This window comes from Typopeltis vanoorti, chromosome 10 (assembly GCF_054136105.1).
Source record: "Typopeltis vanoorti isolate ZY-2024b chromosome 10, IOZ_Tvanoo_1.0, whole genome shotgun sequence".
In the NCBI taxonomy this organism is placed as follows: domain Eukaryota; kingdom Metazoa; phylum Arthropoda; class Arachnida; order Uropygi; family Thelyphonidae; genus Typopeltis; species Typopeltis vanoorti.
This window is the reverse complement of record NC_143558.1, coordinates 121350661-121377727: the sequence shown is the minus strand read 5'-3', so window position 1 is coordinate 121377727 and position 27067 is coordinate 121350661. Positions and strand designations below refer to the sequence as shown.

At 34.8% G+C, this 27067-nt stretch overlaps 2 protein-coding genes across 2 annotated transcripts; one reads left to right on the top strand and one right to left on the bottom strand.

Moving 5' to 3' along the window:
- Positions 1-5896: 5896 nt before the first annotated feature.
- On the bottom strand, positions 5897-8753 carry LOC150102748 (uncharacterized). Its single transcript, XM_090399764.1, has 3 exons — positions 8715-8753; positions 6261-6754; positions 5897-6149 (listed from the first exon to the last, which is right to left on the bottom strand). The coding sequence occupies exons 2-3, from the start codon at positions 6737-6739 to the stop codon at positions 5963-5965; spliced, it is 666 nt and encodes a 221-aa protein (XP_090255890.1). The 5' UTR covers positions 6740-6754; positions 8715-8753; the 3' UTR covers positions 5897-5962.
- A 649-nt stretch (positions 8754-9402) lies between these two features.
- Positions 9403-18545, top strand: LOC150102747 (uncharacterized). Its single transcript, XM_090398661.1, has 2 exons — positions 9403-9823; positions 18243-18545. Exons 1-2 carry the CDS (start codon positions 9510-9512, stop codon positions 18475-18477), a joined length of 549 nt encoding a protein of 182 aa, XP_090254787.1. The 5' UTR covers positions 9403-9509; the 3' UTR covers positions 18478-18545.
- The last annotated feature ends 8522 nt before the right edge of the window (positions 18546-27067 follow it).

Sequence of the window (27067 nt, the reverse complement as noted above, 5' to 3'; positions counted from 1 at the left end):
TTGTTATTATGATTATTATATATTATGTGTGTATTATCACAGCACTAAATAATGAAAATATGGAGGCCATTCAACGTGAAACGCCACTTTGTGCATCACCATGTATACAATAGTTTCGTACACTATTGTATACGAAACTATTATGACTCACCGTTTTCACCGAGCAGTTAACGTATAGTTCAAATCCAGGAGGAATTTGAACCCGCAGCCGAGTATGGATATTTTTGATTGTGTTTGGGTGGAAGAGGAATTTCATCACCAAACGTATGACCATCGATCGCCCTGCTTATTTGGAGGCTTAAAGTGGCTTGGAAAAGTTCCATGTTTGGTCTCTAGAGCAGGGTTTCCAGTATGTAAAAAAAAAAATGAATAATATAATTTTTCAGAAATTCTTAGCCCCTCCACAATATTAATGTATTATAAGTCTACTCCACGTTCGTGGACGAGAGTGACATAAAAAAATCTATTATATGAGTATTATCAGTAAGGTTACGCTTTTTAATTTAATTTTTTTCGAACTTTGATGCTGTATCAAACAGAAATGTTCCTGCTTAAGTTTAAGGGAGATAGTAAATCCCGTATTATTCTACAGCCGGGTACGAAACTCGGATCGAAATCCAAGAGTTTCATGCCGAAGAACTATCGGCGACTCCAAGCGTAAGTAATTACTTAGGTAGTACAACACTAGGGCAAGTCGGAGCAAAGGTGGAGAAAGATCCGTCACTATCCTTAATATTTTCTCATAATGTAAAACACAGCTCCTAGGAGATGTATTACTGTTTTACATTATGAGGAGAGGTCACTACCCAGACCGGTTTCGATCCTTTTTGAGGTCTCATCAGTGAGTAGGTAGACCTGGAATATCAGTGAACCGAACTTACATATACCCCCTACTAACGAATTGCCAAACTGGTGTGCTCATATATTATTATTACTACAATAACGAGCCAAGAGGCTATTTTTCCGGGGACATAAGCTAAGTTTAAGGGATTTACTATCTCCCTTAAACTTAACTTATGTCGCCGGAAAAATAGCCTCTTGGCTCGTCATTATGTTCCTGCTTAATTAAATTTATGTTTCAGTGTTTCACTCAACTTTCGCAAAATGCATAGCACCCACCTATACGATTCGTTTTGTCTGTCTGTTCTAGAGTATACATGTGCATACAGTTCCTCCGCTGTATGTAAAATGATTTCATTTAAATTTAATATGAAATTAGGGATCTTTAGTGAACTTTGTCGAATCATCTAAATCTTGTTTTAAATAACCATTGCAAAATTTGGCAAACTGGTTCGTAATGATGTTTTAAGTTTGATGAGGAATGTGATAAAATTTGAATGTTTTATACTTTTTCCAGTTGCTGAAAAGACGGCGCTGTTTGGTTGGAAAGACCTACGTTCGAATTCTGTCATATAGACGTGGTAGTTGTCCCTTCCGGAAACGCCAGAGATTCAATATATACTGTCCCATATTTTTAATTGCTTCAACTAATTCCAAACAAACAAGTCGCTAGCGATGGAACCAAAACTGATTTGACAAAATGTATTCGACATGATCAGTACTAAATTTCATAATATTCTATTGTGTCAATAAAACTGAACCGATTGAAAACAAAAACTGACTTGAGTGAATAAAGTTTAGTGTATATCGTAAATATCAGCTTTTAATTTAAATCCGTGTAGAGAGAAATTGTTTATAGAATGTCGAAGCGTTCTGCGAAATTATGGCCCTACAAACAGTCCGAATAAAACGAAAATTCGGAAGACTCGACAAAGACATTTTCATAAGCATCCCAAATATACCGAATTTCAATAAAATCAGTCCAATCACAGTATTGGAGTGACATTCATAGATGGAGGGATAAACCTAAACGAACAAGTACTAAATATTTTACCAAACTCACTTAAAACTGTTCTGAATGGATTGAAGCTACTTGAAAATTTGTGTTTGGCCTCCAGATTCGCGGGTTGGATGCACATAACAAATAATTAAATAAAATGCTTTGAAAGAGAATACCTCACTAGACCAAGAGTGCTTTGTAGTCTTCCATTTGGTGCGATGCATTGCAAAGTAGCACATGAAAATATAATCAATGCACTATAAATCTCAAGCCAATAATAAAAGGAAAAAAACATATTCTTCGTCATTCTTTGCTAATTATTTAATAAAAGACAGTTTAAAAAAGGAATTGTCGCTGGTCTTTTCCTTCGCTACCTCTTATGGTGGGATTAGTGAATGTTTAATTAGACCGAGCAAAAATAATAGTAACTAATAAGGAAATTATAGAGTTTCAAATTTTTAATATTTACATATTCAGAAAATCTCGGTCTCTCTCAGCTGAATACTCTGTTGTAATGAACAGAACGTCATGTTATGCATATCGAAAATGAAACCGATCTTAGTATTTCTTTCTGAATTTGCACACACACACACATATATATATATATATATATATATATATATATTCGAAATCTGTTAACACTTCTCGGAAAATGTTTTATTTCTCGGAAATACTGCCATCGTAGATAACGTATGGAGATAACCCTGTAATTACTGATCGCTACGGATAAATAACTGTTATATAAGATAAGAGCAGAAAACATCAAACCCATTTTTGAAACATTTCTCACAAATAGGCCACGAGAAAAACAGCCAGTCACAGATGGCAGATAAGATAACCGACGTACATGCTGCCCGCAGTTTCGGGTGTAATTCCACCTCGTTTTCACCAAATAAATCGAACAGGCAGAATTTGTTGTAAACTTTATTTAGGAAGGGGGGGGGGGGAGATGCATAAAGAACTTCACTTTGAGAACACCAAACCACTTTTGAATATATATAGTATAGTATAGTAGCAAAAAAAAAAAAAAAAAAAAAACTTCATTAGTGGGTGTGGAGACGAACATGACTGAACAGCCAACTAACGTTCTTTATTACCAGACAAACACGAGTTTGTCTGGTAATAAAGATGTTTTATAACCTATAGTTCATTTAAGCAAATTATTTCGTGAGTTATACAGATTTTAGACAACGTGAAGTCATTCTCATAATGCTCATCACTTTTTGTAATGAACAGAATAGAGAAGTCTGATGAGCTATTCATGGATACACCTTAAGTGCATTCTAGATGAGTAACGTTATAGAGCGGTAATTCAACAGCCTTACTTATAAAATTACTCGAGTTTCAATTCATCTAGATTCTTTATACGAATGTTTCTGTTGAGGACAATCCACCACCGTATGTCTCATACGGTGGCGGATTGTCCTTCCCCCCCTTACAAAACAGAACATGCATTTAACAAATGACTCGTAGCTTTCGTTGCCACATTGTGAGATACATATATAAACCAAACGCTTTTCACCGTTTATATATATATACAGGGTGTTCGGGATAAATTTGACAGTTTCGTAAGGAAAAAGAAAATCTTCTTTGTATCTATTAAATTTAATGAATTGACAAAAAAACATTACAGGCAGAGTTAATTACAATACTATCAACAAGATTTACTCAAAATAACCACCATTAGCATCGATCACAGCTTCAATTCTGCTTCGGAACCTCGAACAAGCTGATGCTACAGTCTCCCTGGGAAGGGCCGCAAAAACTGTTTTAATTTTATCCATTAACTGGGCTTTTGTATTACTGGAAGTGCGATTGGTGTCTTTTTCAACTGCGCCCCATACAAAATAATCCATGGGGTTAAGGTCTGGGGAGTTTGGAGGCCAAACATTTGGACTGGTGAAGTCGTAGAAATTTTCAGACAACCATTTTTGACTTTTCCCAGAGGTGTGGCAAGGGGCCGAATCCTGCTGCCATACATACGGCCTACCATTGGCTACCCTTGTTATCCAGGGCTTGACTACAGTTAGCAACTCCACGAACAAAGCCCGAATTCCAATGCCAGGGTTCTTCAACACCTGTTCCTGCAGATTTGCGAGGAATTCTGCTGTACGAACGCAATCAGATCGTCTGCTAGGGATCTTTCTTCTTGCTACATCCTCGTAGTCACCATTGCAAGTCTCTAGTTCATGCCTGATTGTTTTTACCGTATTCAGGGAGCATTGGGCAGCAGTCGTAATATCCTTATTTTGATGGCGGGCACGAATCATCATGATACAAGTTATTCTCTTCCATGATTCAGGTGGGTTCCAGCTATCCATCCTTTCTGACATCTTGTATATGAATGAAGAAGGGTCCAAACTTTTAAATGAAGAGAAGTGTGTGTTAATACATGTAACTTACGGAAAAATATAATTAATTATAAATATGTCAATAAATATGTCAAATTTATCCCGAACACCCTGTATATAATGCCAATAGGATTACATACTGTACTGAATGTTACCAAATCTACATTAAGTGCTCCTAACAAATACTTCTGTGAAAATTCCACTGGGGAGAATAGAGGTGATCAAAAACCAGACCTCCGCATAGCTTCCAATGATGAACCCGCTATCAGTTCGCAGATAGCGGAATACTAGTTTCTGTAATTGTTGATCTATTTTGACAGCTTCGGTAGAAATATATATACACACACGAATGTCTTCAATAGCTCATTAAAATATATATAGTATGTTGGAAGGAACAAGGGCGCGAAAATAAATATATGTGAAAGAAATTTTTTGAAAGATTTCAAAATCACTATTTACAAGCGTTCCATGAATGTGTTGAGCAATAATTTTGCTCACACTTTCATTTGGGAAATGTGAAGTTAAGTTAGTTACTACGAACTGTGTAGATTTTAAGGGATGAACATTACTTGCTAAGTCACCAATTTGCTTTATCTTTCGCTCACATCATATGCAGCCGAATAGTAACTACGTGCTTGTATATAATGAAAATACTTTTGCCTTAAAAAAAATGATAGCTACTGCTGGAAACCTCGTTCCTTTCGACAAAGCAGCAGAACTGAAAGTGGTCATTTCTGGACTGAATAATAGAAGTGATTTAGTAAATATAGTGCATTGATTCACCACTCTTTGGCTAAATAGGGCATTCAGCTTGAAATGTGGCCGCTATCCCACTTACTGGCTACATGATCTCTACACTACACCAATGTTTTCCTGACACTATAGGTTCGTAATCGTTCGTGGATTCACGAGAGGTTTAATGATTCCGTTTCTATTTCAGCAGCAGTCTTGCTTGTGTGTATAGCAAATTGACTCTTCATTCCCAAAGGCAATCGCTTTAACTTCACCTTGACACACACAAATAAGCAAACTCCGTTAGTTGGGCAGACCAAGCAAATATTCATTTAATATTTGAAGCATCCGTAACTTACTAATCATGCCTGGCCATTTTAATAGTGTAAAATGCTTCCGTAAAATACGATAAAATGTAAAATTTTTACTAGTTAAAGCATTGTATACTCCTAAATATTTTCAGGAAAATACATAGCTATTATTATAGAAACTGAATTGATTTAATCTTAGTGTCGTTCCTTTGCTATTCTGACATTTCACTAAATTAGGTCGATTTGAATAGATTCCGGACACTATTTTTCGATAGTTTAGAAGCCGATGCTCCTATGCCTTCTTACTGGTGAAGAGGGGGGGCTAGTCTGTATTTAAAGTCAATTCGACCAAGTTCAGTTTCTACAATTACAGCTATGCGTTTTCCTGAAAATATTTAGGAGTATATAATGCTTTAATTGCATAAGTGTTACTGCTTATTGTATTTTACACAATTAAAATAGCCAGGCATATGATTATGAAGTTACTGGTGCTTTATTTGTACCGTATTAAATGAATATTTGCTTTTCAACTAGCAGAGTTTTACTTGCTAATTTGCGTGTGAAAGTATCAGCGTGAAAGGCAATTGCTTTGGGAATGAAGTCGTCCATAATTCAGAAGTTGTCCCTTTCTGTATTTTTATTTGAAATTGAAAAAAATAAAGGCTATGCCAAGATATTTATTAGTAAGAGTTAATACAAATTTCAGTTAAACATAAAAAGCAGGGTTATTAAGATTCTTGTGGTTTATGTTCAGGTAGGGAGCCTGTTGGTGTGGAAGACTTCAGGAGCTTGTAGGATTCTTCGTTGCAAGTACCGTATTTCTTTGTGCAGGCTTCATCTCCATTTATTCTTCCGAATTCTAGGATGTTTTTGTAGTAAGAAGCTTTGCTTTCTTGAGGGACTTCTTGAAGAGAGCTGGAATGGAAAGAAAAATTGTTTAGCTACAATTTTTGATTCACAATGTCAAAAAGATTTTTATATTTCTTATTAAGTTCAGATTGATGTATAGAAAGTTTAAATTCTTACCCAATGATGTCATTGAGGGTTGCACCAAGTTCGCCAAGATTCAGTGGTTTGCTGCCTACTTCGCACACTAAACGAGATATGCATTGAGATTCGTCTGTATCAGATAATAGAGAAAAGAAGCTTTCCATTTCATCCTTTGAACTACCGACAGTTTCGATGTCTTCTGCAGGCTCAGGTATAGGAGTGTATGAGTAGACTGGAGCTCTATCGTATTCTGGAGGAGATGTTACCATTTGAGCTTCTTCAATCTGTTGAAGATCGGCAGGAGGGTAGAAAGCGTAAGGAAGATATGCAGCTGGTGCTGGCTGATAGAATACGTAGGGATTGTAGCCGTAGGGATAGCCAAAGTTCGGAAATTCGGCAGTAGGAGCATCTTCGTTCTCGTCCGTTCCAAACAAGTATTCACGTGCAGCTTGAAAGCCTTGGCTTTCAGTGAAGAGTAGTACAAGCGAGAGTAAGAGTATGTTCATTGCAGCCATTTATGCTTGATTAACCTGTGAAGAAAGAATGCCATAGGTTATTCAGGATTAGGCTAAATAGAAAGTCTGAATACCTTTCCTTAATTGTTTAAAGGCTGTTAAGTTAGCCAAATTAATACTCGGTAGTGAACCGCTATAGAATAACGGTTCATGAAAGCGCAGTAATAGTAAGCAAAAAGATAAAACTTGGTTGATTGCTTTAAGTGACTTAGTTTTTTCAGCTAAGCTGACCTCAGGGCACCTACTGCATGGACGGAGGTTTAATTCCGGTGAGCAGCTAAATTGAAGGCTACTTCAATGTTCAGAGAAAAACATTGAACTGCATGGAATGCGCTTGTTTTAGATATGTCTAGGCACAGCACGGATCTATTTTTTTTTTTAAGTAGATGGTTGCTGTCGAAGTAATTTTATTAGCACATGAAAGACATTACTTTAAAGCCATTTCCCCCCCCAGGTACCGTGGTCCACTTGGATTCAATGTTTCCATGATATGGAAAAGAATTTTATTTTGTTTGCCTTTCAAAGTATACATTTTGAAAAATATGCTCGAGATTGTAAGTCACCCTGGCTTAGTTTTCGAATTGATTTGGAAGTACATCAGCCGCATTTTGCTTGGAAAATGCCGGTAGTACTCGTTTCGATCGTTACTGAGATATGGAGCAAGTTTAATTAAGAGGAATGGGAACGTGCAGTTGTGCATTCCTTGGTACTTCAGTTAAGTAAACCATTCCTTAGAATAAATCGGGAATTATAGTTCCTCCTTGACATCTTCAGCTCACACTGAAGTTCCAGAATTAGTTGCTTAGCGAGTCTTCATTTAGATCCGCAGTAATATTTGCCTACTTGTCACAGGCTAGCATGTTTGACAAACTTCGTGGATTATTGAGGACTCATGGCGGTAGTACGTAAATAAATCGACTTCCGCCTTCGATCTTGCACATCGAGTTTGACGTAGCGTATTATTTGTCGAAAATACTGTAAGATTGATCCAGTATATTTCAGCCTTCTGTGAGTGAAATTCATCTCCTTTGGTTTAATTCTTCTTACCTGTTGAAGTGACTTCCCCGTTTGAAAAAGATTCAAAAACGTGGTTTTTCTTGTAGATCAGAACTATCCACGAAATAAGTTCACCAATTGGACAAGTCAGGTTCATGCTGTGTGCCATCAGGGGTACAATCTCCATGGTTGCTATGCAAGCTCATTAATTGAGAAAGGAGTAATTTAATAAATGCATGCATTTAGACTTATTTTGTAGACAGATGTCTTGAGCTTGCGCGTTAAGAATTGAGCTTTGAGTTGTGTATCGAAGGCCAATGCTTGCTCGGTTGTAGCTTTCCTTTTCCCTACTCTCCACCGGCCCTTCCCATTCGTCTCCCACCCCCTCACTTCCCCACCTCAACCTCTGTCACTCCCCTCCCTTTCTCTTCTGGGGCACTGACCCCCCGCTCTTTTTCAGTAGGCTAATGATGAGATCCTTTACTTTCACCCTCCATAGAGAATCTGTATTCTGAACCTCCTCACTTGGCTCCCTACCATGACTGGTAGGGCGATTCCCTTGTACAGAGAAACCCTCCAAACGCTTGTCTCTCGAAGCAACGTCTTTAACTACTACGAGGTATTTCCCTCCTCCATGTGGGGTGAAGGAGTAGTGTTCTGCATTCCTATGGTCTCTTAGATCTTTGTTAAGACCTCTAGGCTCCTCCAAACCAGGCACTTCAATACCAAGTGTTCTGGTCCTGGAGGGGGGGGGAACTTGAATTTACTCATTTACTTTGCGTTATAAGAAAAAGAAAAGACTAAGTCAACCGACTTAGAGTGTTAGTAGGTTAATAACTGAGCTTGAAAGGCTAATAATCCCACTATAGTGGGGAAAAAAGCGTCTCAACTAGAGCCAGCAAGTCAGTAAATTATTAACAAAGAAACACGAAATAAAAAAAAATCAAAAGGTTAAGCGCTTGCAAAGGAAAAAGCTTACCTGATAGACGAACCGTTGGGGGAAAAACTTCTTCACTTCTAACAACACAGCACATCTGTTCTTTTCAAAAGGAGTCTTAAATAGCTACTAGCATGTCAGAACATCCAATCACCGATAAGTCTTTTAGCGCATGCACATTAGATTCCAACGCCTATCATAAAACAAAACATGTAAACGTATCAACGTGTGTAGGTCAGATAATAAAAAGCCCTTAGAGTTTTAAGTAAGTTTTTTTCCCCCTTTTGGTGCTCTTCGTTTTTTGAACGACTAGACATGTCAACAATCGCGTTATTGTTATTTGATAATCTATAAGATACCTGAATTATGTAATACAGTCGGTTATATCGCAGTACGAGACTTGGTTAAAATTCCGGCTGGAAGGTTCGTAAACCTGTAGATTGTTAGTGTTTACTAGGAAAAGCTTTCCCTTAAAATATTCGCAGCAATGTTTTAGATGTATCGAGTATCACAACCCAAACAGTAAAAGATTTAAAATCGTACAGTTTTTGCTGAAGTAACAAATAACTCGCTGTCTGGTAGTATAATTTCTTTGTACGTTAACTGTGATGGGATACGTGAATGTTGTAGAAACTTGGGGGTGGGGGTCTATTTTATTGTTATGTATTTTCAACTAAAATTAACTTTTCTTTCAGTATGGCTTTATTCTTTATGCTGGGAGTTCTTTGGAGTCTTAACCGCTACGTGTCATCTTCTGTCCTGAAATCCATTGGAGGATCCGTGGCTGGTCTCTCTCTAAAAACCGTACTCAAAGGGGCTGGCCTCTTCGCGCTTAAGATGGCGATTGGTGTGAATTTGCTCAATTTCTTGGCTGAGCTAAGAAATACGCAAAATCTAATTAGTGATAATGGTAAAACCAATTCATCAAAAGGTATTGGAGGTCCTAATTATGTAGACTTCAAAGGTTATCAGATTGATACAAATAGCTTTCCACCTCTGGAAGCTTATGATGGAAATGAAGATATTGAGTATTTCTTCAGTCTCTTGTCAGAATTGGACCTTCATTCCTGTATAGGCAGACTGGTCTGCGAAATTGGAGGTAACTCAGAACTCCTTAAAGGACAAATACGGAATATTGAGGAAATCATTAGGTAAGATTTTTTTTTTCATTACATGAATTATTTCATGTTGCTTCACCCACGAAAAGTTGTAGACCAATAATACATGGTATACCGTAGACAAACTAATTATTTCTACTATTTTTGATTTTTGTCTTTAAATAGTCCAGAAATCCTGTTACCAAACATAGAACTTATTTTTTTCAAATCGCTTCAGGTAAGTGGTCTACACCAAGCGATGAAATTCATCTTCCCCTAAAGACAATCGCAAATATTTGTGCCGAGTGGGCGATTCGAACCTGCAGCCTATAGGTTGGAGCTACGCAAAGTGATTAGCAGATATGCTAACAACTCAATCAGCCAATGCGTGAAATAATGATAAAAATCAATTCATGTAAAGATGCATACTCTCTTATTTGGGGGAAGCTATTCCAAAAGTTCCAGTTGATAAAGTGACAAGGAGAAGCTACCTAAAACACGGTCATTCTTCTTTTTCCGTAACACAGTATTTACAAGAGTTGCCCTGACGATCTTGTGGAAGGGGGGGGGGGGGGATTTCCCTTTGCCAGAAGTCGTGGAGTATAAAACGTACCTTGTCACTTCATTCTCTTTCTCAAAAATTTTTTACCATTTTAAAATTTCACTCAAATTTTAGCAGATCATCTATGCATGATGTCAGCTAAAAGTATTTTTAGCTTTCTTCTTGGGATGAAATATTGCACCATATAATTGCCCAAATTAACTTTAGTTCCAATGTTTGTTCATGTGACTGTCTGACCTGGAAATTTTACATCGATAGCAAGAGCTGAGCGTCGATGTCGACTTCCCCTTTGAATCAATGAAATTCTAACCTTTAAGTATAAGCAACATGATTTCACAATAAACTCTTCTATCCATCTTCCCATTATTCCTCTACTTCGAATATTTTTGAAATTTGGAATCCTTAAAAATATATCGGTTCGTCAGGTTTTCGATAATGATTTTGCAGAATAGGAACTTAAATTTCTTTTCATTGTTAGCAAAATCACATCTTCGAGAATTAATGTTGAACAAAAATGGTAATCTAATACATTTAATTAAAAACTGCCCGTTAATAGGAAAAGTCAATCGAAGAAATAAGTTGTTTTCAGAGTATCTGCTGTCCATTGTCAAGCAAGAGTTCGATAACATCCTGCAGTTTGGGTATTTGCGCAGTATTTCTTCGCTATCAAGAAATATTTGTGCAGGACTTTACATTCAAAGAACGCAACTCAGCATATCAGTGTAATATTGAGATAATTGGCAAAAAGTTATGTCAAGAAATTAACTCGAGTTTTCTGAGAAAGGCAAAATGCTCCAGAACAGGTTAAATATTACCATCATAAAACATTTTTTCTCAGTGCTAGCACCGGACAAGATGTCATACACAAATACCGCCTTGGTCGTACAGTTATGCTCGCACATCATGAAATAGCAAACCGGTACCACTAGTCGGCAATGAGAAACCAAAACGTGAGCATTTTATATAATATGCGGTTGTCTGTAAATTACTCAATTCTATACTTCATGCTTAAATTATCAGTTCAGTTTTACTGACTTCGGATGTTTACGCAGTAAAGCTCCAACGTCATTCGTTTTGTATTATTATGCTTTTAGATTATTTCTATACAGTTAATGTAAATTTTTGTGCCAAAAAATTTCGGTGAAAAATCCTAATCTCCAGATTCGGCACACCATTTGTTCAACCAAGATCATCTACGAAGGAAATATGTTAGCTTTGTAGCAATTCTTTTCGGCTTATGGAATTAAAATTTAGAATTTAATCTAGATGTCTATTGGTTTCAATATTTGCTTTGGTCATTTTGTATTAGCCAGTTAAAAATGGCCTGTCAAATCTATTTGTTTTGCAAGGTTCTGAAAGTAAGTCTGAGAAATGGTTCTTCAGAACCACCCAAGATCAAACATTTTAGCAATTACTATAAACTTAACGTGTGCATCATAATTATGTAGTGTGGTATTTCATTCAAAAAATAAAATCGTGCAAACACTCGAATAGGGTAACTTCATTCTCTTCATAAATTTCACACAAACACTCCTTGAAATTATCTATTAATACCAATTGTGCTGATAATAGCAGTACGAAAAGTTTCGAGTCGCTCCTGCTTCTAATTCTAAAGCAATAGAACACCCCTTCAGCATGCTTTACTGTGACCAACTTAGGACTATTCCTATCAAATGGGTATGTTTTTTTTTTTACTGACAGCAGTGGTAAGTCTTTAAAATCTAAACTCTTTGGATTTCTTTTATCGTATTAGGCATCCCCGAATTTGAAGGTTAATGCTAAGAAAAGAAAATGGGGGGGGGGGGAGGAGAGACTATCAAATTTTGAGCTTCTTTAAACTCATTGTTACGGTATTCAAGTGTCCGCTAAAGTGATTTACTAGAAACTTTTGTAGTGGGTTCTGGAGATGAGCACTTTATCCTTCATCAAGAAAATAACTTTTTTTTTTCAGAATTGTATGTTAGCTGTCCCCTATCATTAATAATTGAAACAGTATCTTTGAAATCCTTTGGTATTACTCCATTAATTTTAATGAAGCATATACAATATAACAATTAGATTATTTAAAAACGTACACAAATTTCACAAACTACGTGTCATAAAAACATTTGTGATATCACAACTGAATTGATAATCGTTCGTGATTTAAGTACGGCAGGCATCTTGTCTTTTGTAGAGTTCTTTTTTCGATATTTCCCCGTAAGTGGTCCGAAGTGATCCGATTTACAAAAACCTTAAATGACACGAATAAGCTATCCACTGACTTAAATTTTAACTTAAGTGAGATCACCTAACATTCACAAACCTTATGCCAAACCAGAACCTATCTTAAACTGGGCATAAAGTCTTGTACTTTCCGAGAGCCACCTTGAAAATGTTCGTTACGGGTAATTATAATAAACTTTACGTCATTCTCAGACTTTCCTCTTTCAACATAGGACAAATATACATATGAAAATCTCCTTTCGAGATGCATAAATAGCAAATTCAAGATATTTCAGCTTATCAGGCTTATGTAATAACCGAGTTACTCCTGGTACAGATTCTCGATGCAGAATTTGTCAATCTCCCACTCATAAATCCGACTGAAATAAAAATATAAAAATAAAACAAATTGATTGCGAAAATGTGTATTGCAAACAAAACTCAAGTACGATGTTATGTATGTTCTTGAACTTTTTTTTATTGTTGTGGGCAGCACCCAACAAAGTTCGTATGATACGACTGCAGCAAACATAATCCATTAATAAATGTCTTATACACTATAAGCCATTTAATTTACTACCGTCAGCTTAAAAACTACTAATATCAATTATTGCAATAAAAGGAAATCACTATATAAGAATGTTAACGCGAAATGCATAAATTAAAAATGCCAAGAAATTATATTCTTGGTTTAATCATTTATCCAAATACAAGCCTAGTTTTGGGGAAATAACTTCACGACAGGGCAACTCGTATATAGGTGTACTCCAGAAAATTAGTCAGATTTGAGGGTAGTAACCGATAGTTCAAGTTTAGAGGGCATATTGCTAAAGTAACCAAGTTAGCTTACAGGATTATTTGGTTATTGAACACACTAACAAGCGGAGATAAGGGAGTTACCATTCCTATTTATAAAGCCTTGATACTACATCTGGATTACCGTGCTCAAGTCTTGTCACCTGGGCTTCTTGGGAACGAAGAAGTGGTAGAAAGGATCCATAGGCGAATGAGAGCTTGAGTGGTCTGGAAGGTTGTTTCCTATGAGGATAGATTGAGAGGTTTTATGGGCAGCAAAAATTCATTGATAAGCGAAAAAGGGAATGATTAGAAACATTTAATTTAAATGATTAAAGGATGAATGCTATGGGTTGCGAGTGCTTTATGTTAATGATTTCAAGGAGAGGTACGATAGATAATGGTTAATGGTGTAGGTCTCCCAGATGAGTCTTTATGGAGGTACCCGTGCATTAACTTGCAAAACATTTTTATAGTCTTGATAAAATGGTAAAGTATTGCCATTTTGGCATGACTTATTTTTTGTCTTGCCATACTTGCAAACATAACTTCCGTTCTGTTTAATTTTTTTTTTTGGAGTACTTGTATACATATTTCATCACTATTCTATTTTTTTTTTTTACCTTCAACGGAATTTAGATTATTCATCCCTTTTTAAATATTGCCATTTTCAATCATTATTTTTTCAGCTTCATATTTCACCGAACAGTACTGCTGAATTTCAAACTTCATAGTCTAAATAGTAAAATATTCATGTGCACTTGCACCAAAGATTACGCTATACCAAATTTTGATTTCGTTGATATCATCGCCATTTTCTGAGTTTCTAATCTTTTATTTTCCATAATTTCAATCATGCATTCCTGTTAGAGCAAGTTTTTTTCATAAGTTAACCAAACGGATACCAAAACATTCATTTACTTGACGTTTTTCATAACTTCAGTTTATTAAACATTCATTGCTCTTTAATATAATAAAATCCATCAAGAAGGCCACTTATTGAATTTAACAGCTATATTCAAAAATATACGAAGTCCCCAAAATATCCAATTTGTAAGAAGAAAATGAAATGAAATTAAGATCTTATCTTTTACACCAACTGTGGTAGTGCTACTTAAAGGACTTAACATCCTGGGAAGTAGGTTGATTAGACATACGTCCATGTTCCTTTCAGTATCTCAATTATCCTTAGTTGTATTTTAAATTTTTGCTATAACATTTTGAACGTCAACTTTCTCTCCTCCACACCCGAAATATCTAGTCTCATTAGGTTCTCCAAGCATGATTTTACTATATCATTCCGTTGGAAACTTCATCACTTCGAAGTGCACAACTTGACTTTGCTAATATTAAACCGATACATTATTGCCCACGATTCCATCCTCGTACTGATTTTCCTACCTATCTCTACATCAACAAACAATTGAACATCTTCTATTAAGTCATTCCGAACATCTATTAATGAATAGAGTGAACAATAATAGGAATGATCCTTTAGAAGCCACTAATCACCTTAAATTCTGCAAATTTGCACTAACCCCCATATACCATTGATAAACTATATACCACTTCCTTCAGTCACCTGCAATATGCCAATCAAATCTTGCAATCTATGCAACAGCCTTTCATTCGATAAGATACTACACTACTCATGTAGTATCCGATCAAATGCCATAGAAGTCCAACAATTTTCATCTCCAAATTTCTAAAATTCCTGAAGGGTCATTATTCATTTGTTTGTTATAAAAATTCTCTTAATCTCTGCTCATGGTCTTCTAACAGAATCTTCATTATTGGCTTCCTTTTGTTTGCTATATTAGCGATGAGAGGACTACAATCATTAAGACTGTGAAAATTATAAACGGCTAGCTTTACAAGTATGAGACAAGTTTGTAGAGGCAATGATATATATTCCGATCTTTACCTAGTAGCCTCAAAAGTAGCAATACAGCGACATTGGAAATCACAAAAACCACAATCTAAAGAAAAACGTAAAACTACTAAACTTTCCTACTCAAGGAAGATTGTATTAGGAATCTATATCAAAACCAGTGGACTCAGTACTCATCTGAAATTCCTGTTCATTTGACAAATGAAGAATAGATAAGAATAGATAAATGTAAGGAAATTAATAAAACATAGGTTTTTGGGACAAAAAGACCAAAAGGGGAAGTGAAAATTTGGAATGATGAAATAACACCTATATAAGGGAGGAGAAAGGTTTTACAAGCGCTACACATCAAACAAACAAATGCCATAATAACTAGAAGCTTATAGATAGAAATATTGTAAAGAACATTGTGAAAGAAGAGCTCTCCCAAGATTCTTGAGATATTTATTAGTAATATTGAAAATGATCTACATGGCCACTAAACATCGCTTATAAATCAGAAAAAGATGTACCAGAAATTTTAGGAATCTCAAAAGAATGGATGCAACATTACAAACATCTAGGGTATAATCCATCCCATACTAACGAAGAAATAGTAAATAGTAAATAAAGAAATAATAATAACCTTGAGACAAAAACGGGACATTGGGTTGGCAAAATCGGGACAGGGGTTATGAAATATTCTGTATTCATGAAAAGTTTTTTTTTAGTTCATGAAAAGTTTTATTACATAAATATATTGAGCTTACCATTATTCTTCAGTGACAAAACCCATACAAAAATTTAGGTAGATGTAAAGGGAGACTGTATCTCACCACAATCGTACCATAAATATTTCTTTGAAGTGATCTTACGGAGCAAATTTCGGTCTTTCAACACGTTATAAAACTTCTCGCACTCCATCACACAATTTTGTCTTGCAACTAACATAGCTCTCATTGTCTCAACACTTAATCTAGATTTCTCCTTTGACCACATACTGTTCATAACAAACTATTCTCTCAACAGGTTATACTTCCTGGAAGACAAAGAATAAACTACAATATTACAAGAGTCTTGAAAGTCTAGGCGTATTTCGCTCATTTCAGAAAAAAATCTTTACCCATCAGTCAGATACAGGAATGTTTTCTTTATTACATGTATCCTGCCTCACAATTATAAATTTCATGAGGTTATGAATAATTATGATTTACCAATATTAATTTATATTTATTGTTTTTATTGAAAACGGGACAAAACTGACATTTTTATTAAAACAACGGTATGGCAGGGAAATATGAAAAAACGGTACTGTCCCTTTCAAAACGGTACGTATGGTCAGTCTACTTATTAGAGATGATAGAATTGGAAAGAGGCTTTATCAACAACAAAAAATAGAAAAGTAGCAAGAACAGGTGGAATTACCTCTCCTAAGATTCTTCAACGTGTTAAATAGTTGTTGGATTACCTGCAATATACCCTAAGAATGGAAAAATGATAAAATATCAGTTTTTAAGAAGGGAAATACAGGTTTATATGAAAATTAGAGGTATTAGCTTATTAAAAACAGCATACAAATTGTATAATTTGTATGCTGTTTTCAATTTTAAATAATTTTAAATAACACCACTATTGTCGATAGTTTATTTGATTGTTTATTAGAGGCTGGATTTAGGAAGGGTAGTATTGATGTATTTTACACTAAAACTACTCATGAAAAAGACTAATTTAATTTAGATTCACCTGGCATTCATAGATTATGAACATTAGATGCAAGTAAGAGCCTATATAACAGTAGAACTGCAATCATAAATCAAATGAATACATAGCAGAAGAAATAAGATCTAATTAGGGAATTCAAATTGGGTGTAGCCTTTGTCCTACCTTCTTTAATACATGTAAAAAGATGAAAGGGAAATCTATAGTAAACCCACGAATAAACATCATACAACAGTATACACAATACTTTTTTCAAGTAATTATACAAAAAATCATAGGACTGTCTGCAGAGATCCTTTCGTCTATAGCAATTAACTAGTGAATAAAATTTACGAATCTCATTAAAGTAATACTATGGTATTCTGGGGTAAATATCCCATACAACTAAAATAGTAATTGAAAACTAAAATCTAGAATAAACATCCTCGATGTTTAGGATGTGAATCCCATCCCATTCATGTGCCGTCAGGAGGTTGACTATGATGTGACTCATGGTTAACTACGAGGGTAACGACATGCGGTGAAGACTATTTCTTCCAGGATGTGAATAACAGATAATGATATTAGACAGTAAGCAACATTTGTTTTCAAGAAATCTGCAGTAGTATAAGATGAACAAGGAAAGAAACAAAATTAAAATTTTATAAAGTCAGAGCAGTACCAACAATACTACATGGGTCAGAAAGTTGGATAGAGGAAAAAGATGAAAGTAGAATACAAGCAGCTGAGATGAAATTTTAGAGCATTTAATTTAAAGAATGGATAGAATGCGAAATGATAGTCAGGAAGTAATTACAAATGCAAGTAATAAATAAGACCACCAAACTAATTGGAAACAATACATCCGAAGAATGGAGAAGGGAATGCTACCAAAAAAAAAAGACAAGACCTGGAAATAGAATGAAAATAGTCACTTGGATGCCGAAACAAGCCTTTAAACTATATCTTGAAATAAGCAAAGCGAAACGTAGATTACCTACTATCAACTTCAAGTAAACAGATTTTGAGCATGGTGATAATTTTGCTTAATTGATAATTGTCAACTACTTGAATATATAAAGTGGTGTTACCTACCTGGTGACTGAAGAAAGTTCTAAATTAAACTATTCTATATACGAAAAAATAAGATTCTGAAACAATAAATTTCATGTTCTGAATAGGTTTAGCAGTTTGTATAAAACTAAATTTCATATGAAATTATGTATTCGTATTAACGATTTTGTTTAACTTACGATTTTTGGAAATTTGAAATTTTTGATTTATCCCAATTTATTTTTGATTATGCTAGAACAGTCGGTAAACGTTTTTCACTTTACTTCTAGTGCTCTTGAAGATCTTCCTGTAGACAGCAAAGCTTATCGTTATCAAGTTGCACTCAAGTTTGGACATGAGAATGGAATTCATGCTTGCCAAGAAGCATATCTTATGTGTGATGATCGTTTCTATGAGCAAGTCAAAAGCTCAGCAGCAGTGTTCAACTTAATCTTCAACAATATCGGTAAAAGTACAGTTTCCAGCGAGATATCAGCACGCAGTGATGCCCCAAGCAACAACTGAATTGCCTGACTGTATTCTCTAAAGTAGATTTTAATCTTTAATCGTGTAAATAAAATTTTTAAAATTAAGTTTTCATTTTTTCAATATTTTCCCCAAAAGGTTGGAAAATGAATCCGGTCCCTTTTTAACTATACTTTCAGTTGTAAATAGGTTTACTGGATAAATCAAATGGCAGTAATTGATGTTTGGGATTCTGTAGCGCACTTTTCAGGAAATTCTGGTAATCAAATTTACAAAGTGTTATACAATACTGGCCTTTAAGACTCCACATTAGTTGGAAAATCAGTTTTCATCATTTGGTGGTTCTCAAGGATATCAATGTACACCTATGTACAGTTGCTGTCTGTCCCACAATTTATGAAAAGATAAAATAAAACATCTGACTTTTAAATCTATTGCTGAATAAAATTAACTTCTGTTTACAATCTTCTTAGCCATGAATTAACCACTGTACTGACGATTTTTACAAATTTGGGCACTTTGCATCTAAGCATGGATCTAATGTGTGAATTATAATCGAAATAATCTCTGGATATCATTGAAACATAAATATTAGCATAAAATATTTGACATTATTTATATGGCTGATTGTGTGGTTAAATTTTATTTAAAAGCTAAAGGACAATATTATATTTAGTATTCTAGCAACCAATTACCATTTAAATAATTCGTCCTTTATTATGGACAAAAAACATTATATTCATAGTCCCTCTGTCAAAGAGAAGAGAAATTTTTGAAATATTGCAATATACTAGCTAATGAAATATTTCAAAGAAGGGTAATACATATGTTCCAAAAAAACTTTGATTTTTAACATGAATCACTCATTTCCAAAGGGAGTAAATATCAAATGAATGGCATATGGGGTTCCCTATAATGCTTTTGAAAGATGGAGACAAACTGGCAGCAGCCAGTTTGTCTATCTTTCGGATATCACGTGGGGATTATGGCACTCGAATACTACCATCTTGTGGCTTTGCTCTTCAACTATGTAAGTTCTATCTAAGTTCTTCAATACAGTAAGTTCTATAGTTAAAGTATGGATTTTTTCTTTTTCCAGAAAAGAAAAACCTTGTCTATGCTCGACTAAACTGAAAATTGCTCAAGGGACTGGGGAGGTTCTAGTGGACAACTATAATAAAACGAGCAATAGTTTTCTCCTTGAGGCCTTGCGCTAAGGAAGCAAACTTCATTTTCATGATGCTATCCAGGCTCCTTTCCATTAGCATAATGCACTTAAGTTTTTTTTTAATATTCAATTAAATTTTGAGTTGTGGGTGCTAGTTGCCAATGGCCACAAGAAATGTGGCCATTGGCAACATTTCTTGTACTATATAATGCTAGACAGACAAGACCATATGACAAGTCTGATTCTAGGCACTAATTAAAGGAGCTTTTCTAGACCTTTCTTTCGTCATTTCCAAGTTAATCGATCTCTGGCATGACAAGGAAACTTCTCAAACTTGGGTTATTAATGCTACTATCTTTAGGATCTCGAAATAGTGGAAGTTTGATTGCAACACTCTTAATTCGGTGTCTCTAAAATAAGTGGGAATGGCCACGGCTTTGGCAAGAGTAACAACTGGTAGTCACTTGATTTTTTCTAAAATGCCTGAGCTTAAAAACTCCACATTCTCCCTTTTGGAAAACGGGATATTTTCATTTGCATTGACAACTTGCAGTTTTCTTAAAAAGAAAATTTCAATTACTCCGATTAGTGGGTAGAAAGATTCCATTGCTCTGAGACCTCGACTCTGAACAATTAAACATTAAGCGGAATTATTATTATATTATATATTTTATCAGTAGGCAAGCATCTTTAGTTTGCTTCGGACTTGTAAGGTTTTAAGAATTTTGGTGAAAGAAAAATAAATAGTGGATTTGTTATTTACGAAATGACAAAGCGTTCCATTACTAGATTGATTTCTTAAAGCATTTCATGCCTAACGTATGAATCATTGGATTCCGAATAAATCGTGAAATATAATCTTTCAAAAAATATTAGAAAGTGACTTGGGCTTTCAAAAATTAGTTGGACAGTTTCCCATTACATAAACGAATGGGACTTATTTAAAATATACTACTTACCAGTAGCACGAAAGTAATTATTGATAGCATCAAGAAAAGTGTTTGTAAAAAAAAAAAAAATAATAATGTAAATTATGGGCTATATACAGTGGTGAGCTTATAAGGGCTCACGCGTGACCTTCGTTAAATTTTTCTCAAATTTGCGAGTCCTTTGTTCTTGTTTACTTTATTTTTTCCAAAAAAAAAAAAAATTTTTTTTTGAAACATATTAAGCGGCAAACTCATACGGTAACCTAACAAAAATTAGTCTATTCGGCAGCTAGTGAATAGTTGGAATTATTGTTTCAACTCTATTACAAATTGGACCCAAGTTTGAAAATAAGCGCATGCGCTCTTTATCCTTCTCCTTTCTGGTTACTAATCGTATGGTAAAACCAGTAGCCAATCGAATGTTTCATAAAAGATTATATTCTTATTATATTTTGATAGTTAAAAAATGTTTTTCTTATGTAAGATAAATTAACACAGTTGACTGTGTGCAAATATTTCATGTTTAGATCATGAAATTTTTGTTTAAAAGTGATGGCCTTTAGAGGTTGATTCTCCTCTCATACTTTTTGATTGGAATTTGTACACAAGCTGTATTAATAATAGTTTTTGTGTGAAACGGTTTTTTTTTTTTTTTTGTTGCTCGACGATGCGAGCCCTTTAAAATTTCCATAGCTCACCACTGGTTATATATATTTTGAGATGAATGCGGCATTCATTTTTCAAACCACTAATGATATACGGAAAGATGTGGGTTCAAATTCAATCTGGTATGTGGTTTTTTTATATCTTTCAGCTTGATTAAAGCTGAAATTAGTGTCCTACGGAAGTAATTTCTTTCATCGAGGATCGCAATTCACAAGTGACTTTTCGTTATCAAAGTTGCTTCTATGTAATCTGAAACAACTCGCTCTCCAGCTTCCTGTAGAATCTCGTTATGCTATAGAAATACGACATTATGATTCATCCTCACCCTTAGTCTATGTAGACCGTTGGGTACTATAAAGTTGAGTCCTAACATACTTTCTCGAGATGTTTGTCTTGGGATCTCTTTAATGTGGAGAATGAGTCCACTTTCTAATATCCATGCCGATGATTCTAGATAGTCCCCGATGTCTTAACAGGCGTCAAGTCCTCTAGTAATAATTTAAGTAAGGTATCTGATCTAGCTATGTGGCTCAGCCACCAGAGCTATTTCCGACGTACTTTAATGATATTTTCTTGTTTTCTAGCAATGGAGTTGATTTTACTTCTAATCTCGTCATTTAATCGTACCGTATATATATGATATCTTAAGTTTTCTCTAGCACTTCATCTAGAAAGGCCAATATTTTCTCATCTTGCTTTAGCAATGTTAAACTCGCATCTATCTGTATAGTAAGACAAAGTTAACAAGGTTATATGAGATAGTACTGTAGCTATTTAGATTTTATTGTCCTTCCAAAGTGGCTGTAACCTCTGAAGGGCAATAGCTGCCTTAGCAATGCATACGTTCATGTCATGTTTCGACCGATCATCTCTGTGTTGTACGCTTCCCATATATAGCTGAATCTTTCTACATCCAATTTTTCATCATTAACTGAAATTTTCATAGTTATTGCTTGAAGACATAGTTTTTTATTTGTGAATGCTTATCTTTAATCCATAATCGCTAAGGGTAATTTACAATTAACTTAACTATTGCAATCACAAGCATTAAGATTCATCTTAGAGGTCACAAATACGATCATACGACGACTGAGTCAAAACAATGCTTGCTGAACCAACGATTTTGAGATACATTTAGTGAACTAAAATGCGAAATTCCTCAGACCAAGGCCCGAATAATGGCTATCAATATTGGGAAAGAGTAATAATATGGCGCATCATTTGCAATACCTACCTGTGTGTGTGCAGGTCAAGCATCTACATAGCATATTCCAAACGAAAGTAATTCAATATGAACGCATTTGTTGCAGAAGGGGAGCTTCTGTCGAAAAATATAATGTGTGTGTGTGCAGGTCAAGCATCTACATAGCATATTCCAAACGAAAGTAATTCAATATGAACGCATTAGTTGCAGAAGGGGGAGCTTCTGTCGAAAAATATAATATATAATAGGCTGAAAAGCATAATCAGTGATTAGAATCGAGCTGTTATGGTCTTTCTTTTGGCAATAAATATAAGATTTAATTTATAGCGAATTATTACGCGTGTAATTAAATTTGCTTGTTTTATAGAAAAGGAAGCAATGCAATAAAAACTCCATCTAATGTCGCCAAAATACGAAAAATTGGTATTCTCCAGTGTTTGAGCCCTCCAAATTGGTCTTAATCTCCTTCACTGATAATTGAGTCCTAATTTGTTTTGAAACAGCATTCCCTTCCTAGTATATTTTCAGTTGCCATACTGATTGTCCATGAAAATTGAGAATACGTAATAGGGTCAAGCCAGCAGAGATTTTTGAAAGAATATTTAAATTTAGTCATTTAATTTGAGTGACGTAAGATTAAACTTTGGTCTTATTTTTCTTAGTTCTCCTTCGAAATTGTTACTATGATCACTTTTAATGTTAGCACGTGGAAAGAATCCAGTTCTTGCTGAGTTTGACGTGAATACATTTCACGCGCAAAACTTGGTTTTGTTTACTTGGAAAAAGAATTAAAGCCAAGTATAAAATTTCTTGGTATCTTTAACATATAGTTTTTATAAGTACTGTAATTTGACTTAGAAACAAATTTTTGATAATAATCAAAAACAAAGTAAAGGCCTCTGATATCAGTTACCTCGTTAATGAAAATTTTCAGTTATTTTATATATATATACTGTAATTCAATTAACTATACTAAGGTAATTTTTTCCACAACTGGCTGCATTTTAAATATCTAGATATTTACGATGTATGTAAATATCTAGATATCTGGAGTACGTAGGGTGGCAGTTACCAGATCTACAATCGGGATGAAGAGAAGGTGAAAAGGGTGGAGACAGCACTGCCGTAGTGTTTATTGTTTAGGATCTGATTTTGCTGAGAGAACTTATGAGAAGGACGTGGAGAATCATCATGAACATAGGGAATCAGAACACTAAGAAATTCGTTTTGGCAAAAAAAAAAAAAAAAGGAAGATCCTTCATGGTATCAGTGGAAATTGCTAAAGTGCTCATTGAGAATTTACAGTCCGTGGAACAGGCTGTAATTATAGATCATTTCTTGAGAACTCAAGCGAAAAATTAGGTTTCATTTCCAATGGAATTCATATTTTTGAAGAAAATATCTCTTCAGAGGCCATCAGACATTCGTCATATTGAGGAAATACCCCCGTAGAAATAAAAATTAATGGACTAAGAAGTTAGGCCTTTTCAGGAAAACGATTGTAGGAGAAATTATTTACATAAAGAGAGGACAAATATGTAAAAGTATAACGCCATAATGGAATTAATATATAATCTTGGTAGGAACTATGAAAAAGCAGGATATTCGCTGATGGTACGCCACCCCGTGCGGAAGGTAACTTCATTTGCTTGCCTCTGACGAGACATTCCTGAATAGTGGTTTGTCAGAGGTAAAGTGGGTGGCTCTATTACATTACTGACAGAGTCGCAGATCTTGCGAATATCTGAAACTCCACATAAGAAACGACACCTTCAAGGAGAAAGCCTAGATAAACAATAACTGAATAAAAATTAGACTACTTAAAAAATAAGATAAAATAAATATAAACAAATAGAATTAAGATTTTGGAGGAACTGAAGATTAAATTCAAGTATAACAGCAACAGATAATACATACTGGAGAAGGATAAATGTTGAAGACAGCAGTGATTGAAAGGTATTAAAAAAGAGTCTAGAAGGCATAAAAAAAATAGTCGGAGCCTTTGGAAAATGACTAAGAAAAACGAATGTATAGAAAGAAATAGGATAAGTATAAAGTAATGCAAATATATTATATCTCCCTGCCATTTGATTCAGACGGGTGAGGTCTCCTCCTAATGAGGAGTCATGGCGAAATAATGCAGCCGGCACGCCACTCCTTTGCTGCATTCCTATTTTAGGTATTGATGAGTGTAATCTGTGTGTGTTCACGGGGCCGGTTTGCCTGCTTGCGAGATGAAAAAATCTCGGCTAAACTGAAGGAAAAGCACTACTGCCCAAGACCGGCTAACTTGGCTATAGCTGAAGAAGATCCTTGAGCTCCTCACGTTACTGACGGGAATAGAACCTAGAACACTCCTTCCCCAGGCATATGGTTGCGAAGGGCACAGCCACTAAGCTAACCGCGCGGACTTATAAGTACATCCAGATATAAATATATAAAAAAATTAGTTTGAATGACTATATATATACATACCGAAAAGGAAAAGGCTTAAACCTCTTCTTTTTCATTCTCGGTATATGGTGATTCAAACTAATTTTTTATAATATTATCTACCGAGTAAATATGAACGATAATATATATATAAATACACACACACACACACACACTGAATTTTACTTTATTATATAAATACACACACACACACACTGAATTTTACTTTATTATATTATATATATATATATATATATATATATATATATATACACACTGAAATTTTATAGAATTATATATAATAAATCTACCGAGTAAATATGAACGATAATATATATATATATTATATATATATATATATATATATACACACACACACACTGAATTTTACTTTATTATATTATATATATATATATACACTGAAATTTTATCGAATTATATATAATAAAGTAAAATTCTAATATAAAAAAAAAAAAATCAGCTAACGCCTTTTTATTCCCGTAAACGGGAGTAGGCGAGGCCATTTAGCCCTATCTAACTTTTGGAGACTGAGTGGGCAGTTCAATCTCCACTGGTACCCAATCAGAGACAGATGGCCCAAGGCTATCACTAATTAAGCGGTACGCAGTGAAGAGAGACTGCTCAAATGTGCCGCCATCTCGTGGTCCCTAACGCAATATATTTAATGTCTGAAATAATGTGGGTTCTACGGTCGATTTTCTTGAGTTTACAGGACGAAAAACCCGAGTTTCCGGGAGGAAAAACCTGCTTGCCCGTGCCAGAGATCGACTAACTCGGGAACCGGTCGAAAAAAGGCTTAGAAAAATTTCCTCTAGTCGCCGACTAGACTCGAAACCAACCCTTCCTTCGTGAGGCCAAGCGCGGTGGTGTGCAAACGCCACATCCACTGAGCTACACAGGCTCTTAAATTCTAATATATAAGTACAAAATATATAAGGACACCCAGATAAAAGTAAAAGAGACGATGACAAGAATAGCTTGGAATATATATCAATATATATATATATATATTGACCAACCAGTAATAGAAAAAGAAGTAAAAGCACTAATGAGGAAAAAGTAAAAAAATAAATAAAACAGATTGTGAATAAACGTAAATGGTATAAAGATAGCAAATGAATAGAAGTACAGAAAAAGAAAATTAAAGAGTTGCATAAATTTTCAGGCTATAAATACATGCCAGTTAAATTTATGTAAGGAAAATCAGAAGGAGAAAAAAAAAACAGTAATAAATATTTGATTAAATCTATAGTGCGAAGTCTATATCCGAAAAATATTGATAGTAACCCATGAACTCGCTAATTTGGTTGTGCAGAACTCACTGAGCAAGAATGTCATACATATGTATAGGTGAAGATTTTGGAAAAAAGGGTTAGGCCTCGTATTCAGAAAGGGGTTGACAGTGAATCTCTAATTTGCAATGAATAACATGGGTTTACTAAGGGAAGGTCATTTTTAGCAACTTGCTCAATAACAATGTTACCATTGAACTAGACAAGGGGAATGGATAAACCATGATATTTTTGGATTTTGCTAAGGGTTTTGACAAAATATAGTATGGTAGATTGTTGCATAAATTGGAAAATATGGGTTTGGGTTACAGAATATTAGCATGGATAAGAGGATGGCTGACTGACAGATATCAAAAAAGTGGTATACTGGGGATGTGAGTCTGCAAGGTCTAAGGTAACAAGTGGTGTTCCACAAGGATCAGTGCTTGGTCTACTATTATTCAATGTATGTATACATTAATGATATTGGAAAGGATTTGACAATCGACATACAGCTATTTGCTAATGACACAAAGATATGTAGGAGTAATCAGGAATGCCGCTTATATATATATGTAGTACTTGCAGAATGATTTAAATAGACTGGAATTGTGGGTGTGGAAAATGGATGTCAGTTCAATGTGAGTTAATGTAAAGTCATTTACTTTGGAATGATTATATATCCAATGTCGTATTATATTGGTGGGATTAGGCTAGAAGAACTTAATGAAACTAGTGATCTTGGAGTGCTAATAGATAGGAAGTTGAAGTTCAGGAACCATGTAGCAAAGACTGCAAATACAACTCAAAAGATAATTGCAATACTGAAACGAACGTTCACACGTAAAGATAAGGATGTTATTTTGCCTTTTTACAAGGCCTTGATAAGACCTCGCTTGGACTTTTGTGAACAGGTCTGGTTTCCGTTGTGATTCTG